At 48.1% G+C, this 9,699-nt stretch overlaps 2 protein-coding genes across 3 annotated transcripts; one reads left to right on the top strand and one right to left on the bottom strand.

Annotated features, from left to right (window-relative positions):
- Positions 1 to 301: 301 nt before the first annotated feature.
- On the bottom strand, positions 302 to 1,919 carry C3H1orf109 (chromosome 3 C1orf109 homolog). Its single transcript, XM_040588641.1, has 4 exons — positions 1,660 to 1,919; positions 1,405 to 1,584; positions 1,208 to 1,326; positions 302 to 809 (listed from the first exon to the last, which is right to left on the bottom strand). Exons 1-4 carry the CDS (start codon positions 1,911 to 1,913, stop codon positions 742 to 744), a joined length of 621 nt encoding a protein of 206 aa, XP_040444575.1. The 5' UTR covers positions 1,914 to 1,919; the 3' UTR covers positions 302 to 741.
- Positions 1,920 to 1,988: 69 nt separating this feature from the next.
- On the top strand, positions 1,989 to 9,114 carry CDCA8 (cell division cycle associated 8). 2 transcript variants are annotated; one of them, XM_040587068.1, is made up of 10 exons: positions 1,989 to 2,097; positions 2,725 to 2,853; positions 3,128 to 3,168; positions 3,706 to 3,781; positions 4,262 to 4,410; positions 4,718 to 4,797; positions 5,135 to 5,233; positions 5,414 to 5,540; positions 6,030 to 6,116; positions 6,498 to 9,114. In XM_040587068.1, exons 1-10 carry the CDS (start codon positions 2,073 to 2,075, stop codon positions 6,552 to 6,554), a joined length of 870 nt encoding a protein of 289 aa, XP_040443002.1. In that variant the 5' UTR covers positions 1,989 to 2,072; the 3' UTR covers positions 6,555 to 9,114. The 2 variants fall into 2 exon arrangements, with proteins under 2 accessions (XP_040443002.1, XP_040443001.1); XM_040587067.1 differs by having other exon boundaries at positions 1,989 to 2,154.
- Positions 9,115 to 9,699: the final 585 nt, after the last annotated feature.

Raw genomic sequence — 9,699 nt, 5'->3', positions numbered from 1 at the left:
GAATGCTACAGAGAATTGGTGTCACGGCCAACAAAAGAAACCCCTGCAACTGTCAGCAGCTGCTGCTGCTGCCACCAAGCACAAAGTTTTAGGGCTGTGATTTAAACACACCCTAGCAGAGATACCAGAGGAGTATACTGTAACACACTTGAGAACTGCCTGTGTCAGAACTCAGGTGGCCATGCACCTCCAGAACTAAAATTCTTCAAGCCAAATTAGCTCCTTCCCATTCAACAGGAAGACATCCCTCCTACAGGCGGGATGAAAGCAAACACATTGCTTAGAGGCATGAGGTGCAAACTGTTCTTAAGCCCTGATTTGACAGCTTTTATTTATTTGTAAGGACAGTACCTAAACATCTTTCTTACATGGTATTGGCCTGCTGGGCTTTGTGTTGTGCTCACTTATTTGCAGCGCTCCTTGAGTTCATAAGTCTCAGTGTTTTCTCCTGTATATAAAATATCCATGGCAGGCAAAAGAGAGGACAGCTTCCGCAGCCAAAGACAAGTCCCTTCTGTCTTTCACGGCTTGTTCAGCTCAGCCCCTTCTTCAGACACCAAGTCTGTTTCCACTTGAATATGAAATAGTCCAAACATTTCCTCCTGAGACCAAATACCCAACTCTTTCAGCTTCCCAAAAGCACCAGTAAAGCCTCCTCAATTCATCATCCTCTTTGTGGTCATCTTGGAACATACCAGACTCTTGCAGAAGCTGGGCAACACCGGTCCCTCCTGTTCTCGGTCAAGAGCCTGGTGAGCCGCACAGCTCTCGCTGGTTGTCCACAAACAGAGAGATCTTAAGAAGAGTATCTGAGTTAGAAAGAAAAAAACAATCCCATTAGTTCAATGCATTTTATCTGTATTCTCTAGCCGCGAAAGTTTAACTTGTTTCTAAAAGCAATAAAGAAAAACATCAGTAAAGCTAACTTAGTAGACTGAGTGAAAGAGATCCCTGAGCCCCTCGTCACACTGCAAGGAAGGGTGCTGCTTCCAGCTGCGCCCAGGGCACGACAGTGAGCATTTACAACTGAAGCAGTTCAGCAGATCTCAGAGCACGTGGCAAAGATCAACTGCAAACCCAGTGAGGACACCCACTACTACCAAGACCGACACAGCAAGCAGCACCGGGCCTAGCGCTGTCTCCGGGGCTGAGGCACCAGCACGGAGCTCCAGGAAAGGCCCTTCAGGTCTGCTATAAACGGCAGTACCTTGAACGACGTCTCCCTTGTAGCGCTCCAAAATCCTCTCCCAAGACTGAGGGAGAGCTTCCATGTCCTCCAGGCGGTCGCAGCTGATGCGGAGGAGGAGCAGCTTACTCTCCAGGTACCTTCATGCCCCATAAGGACAACAAAGAGACAAAGGCACCCGCCAGCGCTGCCCAGAGAGCCCCGCCACAGAAGGATACAGGTGCCGGTAGTAGCGCTCCACGTCCTGCAGCCCCTCCAGTACATCAGCCAGCGAGGGGCAGCGCGGCCCGCGCCGCAGAGCCGCCGCCAGGCCCAGCTCCGCCGCCCGCTCCTCGTACAGCCGCAGCACGGCGGCCACACCGGCCCCCACGGCGTCCCGCACGGCCCGCAGCGCCGTCCTGCACGGCACAGCGGGGGCGCTCAGCCGCGGCCCCGCGGCCCCCGCCCCGCCCCGCCCGGCCCCGCCGCCTCACCGCCGGCTGCCGAGCTGCTCCAGCACCGCCTCGGCCGCGCCGCGCTGCTTCCGCCACAGCCGCGCCCGCAGCTCGCCGAAGGCACCCACCGGCCAGCGGCCCCACGCCAGCCGCCGCGCCGCCCGCATCTGCGCCGCCAGCCCGGCCAGCGAGCCCAGCAGCGAGGCCCAGGCGGCCAGCGCCGCCCGCCACGCCGCGTCCTGCCCCGCCACCGCCGCCGCCCACTCCCGCAGCGCCGCCGCCACCGCCGCCATGGCGACCCGCCGACCCGGAAGCGCTCCCTGGGGCTGCGTCATCGCGCCGCGCCGCGCTCTGATTGGCCGGGCGGCCGCGGCCGTTGGGTTTAAGCGCGCGGCGGGCGCGGGTGCTGCAGGGCTCGGTCCCTGTCCCGGCCGCCCCCCCTCGGCCCCGCCATGGCTCCCTCGAGGAAGAAGGCCGGTGCGAGCACCCGCGCCAAGAAGCTGGCGGCCTTCCTGAAGGACTTTGACCGCGAGGGTGGGGGGAGCCGGCCGGGGCTCCGCGGGGGGGGGCGGGGGGAGGGAGCTGGCCCCGGGCGGGGGGGAGGGGAGGGGAGCGGAGGGGGCCCCGGGGGAGGGGAGGGGAGCGGGCCCCGGGAGGGGCGGGGGGAGGGGAGCGGAGGGGGCCCCGGGTGAGGGGAGGGGAGCGGGCCCCGGGGGGGGCGGGGGGAGGGGAGGGGGGCGGGGGGAGGGGAGCGGAGCGGGCCCCGGGGAAGGGAGGGGAGGGGAGCGGAGCGGGCCCCGGGTGAGGGGAGGGGAGCGGGCCCCGGGGGGGGCGGGGGGAGGGGAGGGGGGGCGGGGGGAGGGGAGCGGAGCGGGCCCCGGGGAAGGGAGGGGAGGGGAGCGGAGCGGGCCCCGGGTGAGGGGAGGGGAGCGGGCCCCGGGGGGGGCGGGGGGAGGGGAGGGGGGCGGGGGGGAGGGGAGCGGAGCGGGCCCCGGGGAAGGGAGGGGAGGGGAGCGGAGCGGGCCCCGGGTGAGGGGAGGGGAGCGGGCCCGGGGGGGTCTGGGCCGGGCCCGGCCCTGCCTGACGCCCTGTGCGCCCCCGCAGTGAAGGTGCGGCTGGACCGGCTGCGGGCGAACGGCGAGCGCCTCGTCAGGGAGGTGGAGAACCTGTACGAAATAGAGATCCTGCGGCTGCCCCCGGCCCACCGCGACATGAACTGGCTGGAGTACTTCGGTACGGGCCGGGGGGGCGGGCTGGCGGGGGCACTTGTCCCTTAGGTTATAAAGAACAACGGTAATCAAGGGGCGGCCGGGATCTCTGCCTGGAATCCCGCAAGCAGGTGGCGGGAGGCCAGGAAGCCCTGCACTCTTGCACTGAGGCAGTTTCCTTGCTGCCCAGAAAACTGGTTTGTACTGGTTTTTTGCACCCTGGTGGTGGTGTGTTTAAGTATGCTGTGTAGGCCACCTTAGATGTGTATTGACTTTTTAAAATTATTTTTTCTTTTTAGCTAAAGGAGGAGGTGAAAAGATGTTAGAAGAGGCAGTAACGGTAGGTTTCTAGCATAAATATTAAGCTTTTCTGATGAAGTTGCATACCACTGTAGGAAACAAAGGGTTTCTTGAGTCTGTAGGAGTGTTGCAAGAACAGAGGTTGCATAAATACTTTCATAAATGCTGCTTTAAGACTTGGCAGTAAGAGATGGCTGTTGTACCTGATACAGGATTTGCATGCTCATACTGTTCCTTGTCAGTCTTCCCTTGCCTGCTTGTTTTCACTCACGGATCCCTGAGAGCACACCTGCTTTTCAGTAAATTAAAGCTCTAAATTGGTTGACCGGCAGGGTGTGGGTGTAGCATACCTGTAGCTGCTAAATCAGCTGTGTTAGTCCTGAATGGCATGCAGACCTCATGTGTTGTCACCTCCAGAATAATATGAAGGGTTCCAGTCTGAGCACAAGGGAAAACCTGAGAAAACAGGGAGGTGGTTTTGCCGTAAAATAATTGGTAATTTGTTCTACAACTTTGAATTATCAAAATTATATGCTACCAATAATACTAATGGTGTTGTGACTGTTTTTCATTTTAGGCAGACTTGGAAATAACAGAAATAAACAAGTTAACAGCAGAAGCTCTCAGTACTCCTTTAAAAATCTTCAAGAAAGGTCAGTTTGTTTTAAGCATTGTGATGAGTTCAGTGAGATGAAAGCATGTCATGATTTACATACCATGAATAATAATTTGGTTCTTCCTTACATACCTCAATATATTTTAAAAACGGGAAAATAATCCTGTTTCTATCCCTACTATCTGCAGTAGTTCTACATAATTTTATTGAAACATTCCAACTAATTCAGAATAGTACTCTGTCAAGCATCTGGATTACACTGGAATTTGGATTTCAGAAGAAAATTGTTGCCAAAAATGCTTGTACCTCTTTACAGTTTACCTCCACTGCTAACTAATAATTTGAAGTTATTTTTCATTTTCAGCTTAGATAAGCATCCTTGGGGGTGTTTAAAATAAACTGCATAGATGCAGTGTTTAGTGATGGGCTTAGCAGTCCTGGGTTAACGGTTGGACTTGATCTTAAAGGTCTTTTCCAACCTAAATGAGTCTGTTTCTGTAACACTTTCTCTTTCTAGTGGAAAAATCTAAACAGGTTATTGAAGCTATTGAAGCTATTGAAGAAGAAGCAGACCCTCCTTTGCTTCCTCTAGCAAAGAAAGCAAGACATGATAGCCAGTGTCTTCCAGGACTAGAGGCTGAAAACATTAATCCAAGAGCTGGAAAGGTAAATAGCTGTTCTTTGTGATGACTTTATTCCCAAGATAGAAACTGCTTGCTGAGATGATGCCAATGATGAGATAGATATATAGCTGTCCAGGGTGCTTTGAGGGGGACTTCAAAACAGCTATCACTTCCTTGAAAATTCTAGCAATAGGAGGTCACAAAGCTTGTATGGTGTTTGTTTCTGGACTCTTGTGCCACAAAAAGAAGCCTGTTGAGCCAAATGTTTTGTATGAAAGCATCGGTTCATTGCGGAATTGGCTGTCACACGAGTGTGGAGTTACTGATTTGGTGAATGGTGTGTGTTTCAGATGAAGGCATCCACTAAAAAAGTGCCAGGGTCCAGGAGCAGAAGGCCTCCTTCAACCAGAGTGAAGCGCATGAGTAAAAGGTAATAGGGGATATCTCTTCTGCTGGATTTCAGAAATGGAGAACTAGCGTGTAGTGCTAATGTAACTCTTAAACGGATTGAAGTATGGTTTAGTAGGCTGCTTGGTGCCATTGTGCTATGCTATAGGAAAAACTTGATCTGATGATGAATACTCCTTCTCCTGTGTATTCTTCCTCTCCTGTGAGGACCAGCTATCCCTAGCTTTGGGGTTTGCCTTTGGTTAGTAAGATCCTCTGGTTTTCTGTGGTGATAACCTTTTTAAAGTCTTTAAGATGGTGTTTTTACATTTGTTCTAAGTATTCTCATGAGCAAATGTTTATATATTTCCCTTTAACAGATCAAGCAAAAACAACTTTATCACTCCCGTTAATGGTAGAATTGTTGATATCTCTGCTCGGGGAGGTACCTCCATGATCACACCCAGGTTTGATTCCAGGTCTGTATTCTGTTAAATTTCTCTGCTAATACTCGAATCGGGGAGTGCCTTGCTGTTTCCCTTGCGTATGTCACCTATTTGCAGCATAATCCTTAGTGGCTCTTTGAATCTGAAATGAAAGACTTTTAGTCAAAGTACTTTGAGCAATTGCAGTGAAATTACCTAAACTTTTTGTTTCAGAGTTTTCAAGACACCAGGCTTGCGCACACCCGCAGTAAATGAGCGTGTTTACACCATCTCTGCCAATGGCAGCCCCCTTGCCAACAGCAATGATATCTTCATTACAGTCCCTGTTGGAGGAGGGGAGGTAAACCGGAAACTTTAATCTGTAAAATCAACGCTGAAAGGATAGCTTGTAACTTCGTGGGGGCCCTCACCACTTTTGGTTCATCCCCTCTCATCTCTTTAGTTGTCCCACTGCTGTTCATGAGGAGATTGATCTAGCTTAAAAAGAACCTTAAAAGACTTTGTCAGGTGTGGAAGCTGTTCAAGCTGATCAAAACAGAATGTAGAATGATGCTTAGCTGTGCATCTAAGTAACACTTGAAGTAGCTTCTGCAGCAGTAATGTGTTACTGAGCGGCAAGGAAGGTATGAGATGAGTTTCTGGTCAAGCTGAATGTAGTTCTTTGCCCATACATGCCTGTGGCCTGCTAGTATTCTTGGATTTTATTTACTTTTGGTTTTTTATTTAATGGGGGTTTTGCTGCTTCTGACTACTACAGCTGACCAAACAGAAAACCTAAGATTTGGTGGGGTTTTGGTTTTCATTTTGGGGTGTTTTTTTTCCCCTACAGAGCATCTGTTTAACAGCAAGTGATTTGACAAAGAAGAATATTCTTCATCTGAATCCGGAGGCCCAAGGAATTATGAAGAAGCTATCAGTAAGTCCTAGCATTTTTGTCAGTCATGACCTGAAGTTGTAAGGAGATGTTGTTAATCACTGGAGGGTGGAGCTGTAAAAGAAACTCCTTATTTCCCTGCCCACCCACACACCCCTAGCCCCCGGCTTGTCTTTTATTTTGGCTTATGTCAGTGGTCAAGAAGCATCATGAACTGAGAAGGGAAGGAGAGGGAGTAGCTTTACATCACGTGTAGTTTAATACAAACTGGATAAACCATGCGCTTCTTGAAAAAGAACTATTGTCAATGTTATGAAAAACTGGATCCAAACTGAAAGTGTCTTCTACTTCAGGCTAAAGCTGTAAGTGGTTGTGGGATATAGTATTCTCTTAGAGTACTGATTAATTTCTCTTTCTTTCTAGGTTCGCCTTGCACAAGCTTGCAACGATGCCAAAAACCCCACAAATTTAATTCAATGAATAGTGACATCCCACTCTAAATACAGAATATTACATTTAGGACTGCTACCTTTAGTTCTGGTTCTGTGTCTTCCTTCTATTAACTTACAGAATGGAAGTTAAGAACTAATTTTTCTACCTATCATATGTAATGGGATTAGAATAGATTTTTTTATGCATTAAAAAAAGCAAACTTTATGTCCAGTTTCCTTTAAGGCTGAGACAAAAATACAGTTATCTTGGGCTTTCAGATGAGCAAGCTGGGCAGAAAAGCTATTCGGGTATCTTGTGGAAGATGTAAGCGGTGGACACAAGTGACAGGGGTTTGTATCTGTCTGGCAAAGAAAGCAACTGATCAGTTTGTTGTGTGCTTCCATGCATGTCCTTTCTCTGCAAGTGTGCTTAAGAGGTGACTCGGTGTGGAACCTGAGATACCTAGAGGCAAGTTACTGGTGCCTGGGACTGAATGGAAAGCTTCTTGTAGTTCATGGTGCTGCCATGAATGACAATCCTTTTGTTCTTACAGCAGCCATTGTATTTGTAACTGGCTTTCAGATTTCTTTTTATAGTGAGCTTGTGCATTTTATTGTTTTTTAAGAAATAAAAGATCACAGGTACTTTAACAGAATCAGCCAGCTAGACCGTTACTTAACCAGATTACTGAAAATAACCATAGAGCTACTGGAGTATCTCTAACGTGAGAGAACTTTGCTTTTCCTACACCCTCTTCAAAATCTTAGGAGAAACAGTACTCCTAGAGCTGAGTACCGACAGGAAAGAAGAAAGCTCAGACCAGTCAGAACATTTTGCCCTTTCATCTAAATTGAGTTGGTTCAGAGGATTTGACAGAGCCATATCCAATAAATGCTATTCAAACAGAACAAAATAACTTCCTCTGACATTAATGTTTTTCTCAAGGAGAAATCTTGCTCCGCATCAAATTCATGAAAATTGAACTTTAAATGTAGCCTCTTAGGAAAGAGCTACTGTGTATAAACTTACAAATATAAGCAGGAGCACTCCTCTGACATAATGCTTCCTTGCAAAATGAAGCAGTAAAGTAGCCGTGTGATGTGCAGACAAGGAGAGTTACGAAGCAGATATGTTTATTGCAGCACCGGGTGCAAGGGGGATCGTTCCTCCTAATTTGCACACTTAACTTTACTCATAGTACATATTTATACACTGAAGTTCTGCCCAGATTCTACACCTACTAACTAATAATTGGTTAGTTGCTTTCTTGCCTCAATTTAAAGGTACAGTTCATACTAAATGTACTCCTCCCTGAGCAGGGGATCCACCCTCTTCAGGGTGGGATGGGCATTTGAGTAGGAGGTCACAACCTCCCACTACCACAATTATTTTACCCTAGTATCCTTGGGACTTAGCTCTTCAGCAGTTTGTTTTCTTTTAGCAGTTAGCACATCCCAGTCAGAAGGCTCCTTATTTACATTCTTGTGGAGCTCATCTACATCTGTACTGACTGTCCCTTCTTGAAGTGCTGAGCGGGCTGAGCTCCTGACCTTTTCTCAGAGACAGCAAGGCTCTTGCTTACATGTTCATGTTTATCTATGCAGCTGCTGTCTGCAGCAGAGTTTTAGGCTTTTCACTGTATTTTCTTGCATCGCTTGTGCTTTCCTGCAACGACCATCTTATTTTTCTGGAAAAGCAGAGCTCTCTATGAAGCACTAGCTTTTTGTGGGAAGATTGCGTAAAGTCTTAAAATATAAAAGATTCTGCTCACTCAAAACTCAGTGTTTCATTTTTATTGTCAGTCTTTGTAGCTGGTACAGGATGGGAGAGGACGCTTGCTTGTCTGTTGAACTAAGATGTAGAATCCCTCAAAAGTTAGCTTTGATTCCTAAAGTGTTATTCTGTATGGTTCATACAAAGTCAACTATGTAAAATAGCATCTGCAAGAGAGAACTTGATAATCCTCTTCCTGTTTTAGCAGGGCAGCTAACATGAGAACATTTTTTAATTGGCATGTTGAGGGCATTCAGAGTAAAGAACTGTGCTTATCTAACTTCTTGTCTAAGGTATTTCTTCCTAAAAATAAGACTGTTTCTTTGTTGGTAGGTGCACTGGCCCTTCCAATGATACCTTTTTGTCCTGATTCAAACCTCTTTGAAGGGGCTATAAACAAGGATTTTGAGACTTTTGGAATTTTTCAAGGTTTGGAAAAGTTCTGCTTTTAGCAGAAGCCAAGCTTATAGCATGATTAAGCAACTTTTCCCAGCCTTTCTTCTATCAGAGGAAATTTATGCTTTGATGTAAATCTTTGATGCAGCGTGTAGTATGGGAGAAAGCTTGTAGAATAGCATTCATACGTGAATTTCGTTTAAAAAGCAAACCTGTGACTGTAATCCTTGAGACTGTAATCATCGAGGATGGGACCATGCATCTGGAAATCTGTTTTAGGAGGTTTTGGCAGCTTCAAAGTCCTATAACTGCAGGTGGCAGTATTGTAAACTACTAAGCTACAAGTGCACTTGTCTTGTTATCTTTGTTGAACTCTGTTAACATATTAAGAAAAAAATCTAATTAGTTAAGCTGTAAATAAAATTGTAACTTGCTTGGATAGAGATGTGTAAGTCTGGATTCTGTTTTAAAGACATCTTTACCAGGAAAACCTGAGCTGGAATGCTTCGCTAGCCTAGAGAATTCTGCTGTGGATACTGTCTGCTTTTAAAAGCGCTGGTTATAATCTGCAAGGCCCTGTGCTGACATGCTTGTTGCACCATCAGCAGTTTCTGTCGTCTTAACACCGAGGTATGACGCTGTTAACTAATGAACCCAGGAATTAATGGTTTTGCTAGTACTAGATGGCATGCTATTCCCCCAGATTCGTGAGCCTTGAGGAGTAAGGGGGTGCAGGTATGACTTCACTGCTTCCAGACTTCTCCAGTGCAGGCGTGAAGCTGTGTGTCCCTGCAAGCCTGCCTCCCCAGCTCTCCCACAGCAGAGCCGTGCCCTTGTCTCTAACTCCGGATGTGTGCACAACAATCCAGATTCTTCTGGAGGATGAAAGGCTGTATTTGCGCTGTTATTGGGGTTAACATGTTATTTATGCCTACAGCACAAAATGGCTTGCAGAATAATGTTTAGCACCTGGAAGGCTGAAGAAGCAGAGTCTGTAGATCTTGGCGGGGGTTATGACTGCGTT

The sequence above is a fragment of the Falco naumanni genome, chromosome 3 (genome assembly GCF_017639655.2).
Source record: "Falco naumanni isolate bFalNau1 chromosome 3, bFalNau1.pat, whole genome shotgun sequence".
Taxonomy (NCBI): domain Eukaryota; kingdom Metazoa; phylum Chordata; class Aves; order Falconiformes; family Falconidae; genus Falco; species Falco naumanni.
The sequence above is the reverse complement of the archived record's forward strand: the minus strand, read 5'-3'. Positions and strand labels throughout refer to the sequence as shown.

Coding starts and splice junctions, on each gene's coding strand:
- CDCA8 (XM_040587067.1), top strand. CDS start 2,073: ATGGCTCCCTCGAGGAAGAAGGCCGGTGCGAGCACCCGCGCCAAGAAG. Junction 2,854..3,127: donor GAACTGGCTGGAGTACTTCG/GTACGGGCCGGG, acceptor TTTTCTTTTTAG/CTAAAGGAGGAGGTGAAAAG. Junction 5,541..6,029: donor TCCCTGTTGGAGGAGGGGAG/GTAAACCGGAAA, acceptor TTTCCCCTACAG/AGCATCTGTTTAACAGCAAG.
- C3H1orf109 (XM_040588641.1), bottom strand. CDS start 1,913: ATGGCGGCGGTGGCGGCGGCGCTGCGGGAGTGGGCGGCGGCGGTGGCG. Junction 1,585..1,659: donor GAGCAGCTCGGCAGCCGGCG/GTGAGGCGGCGG, acceptor TGTGCCGTGCAG/GACGGCGCTGCGGGCCGTGC. Junction 810..1,207: donor CAAGGGAGACGTCGTTCAAG/GTACTGCCGTTT, acceptor TTTCTAACTCAG/ATACTCTTCTTAAGATCTCT.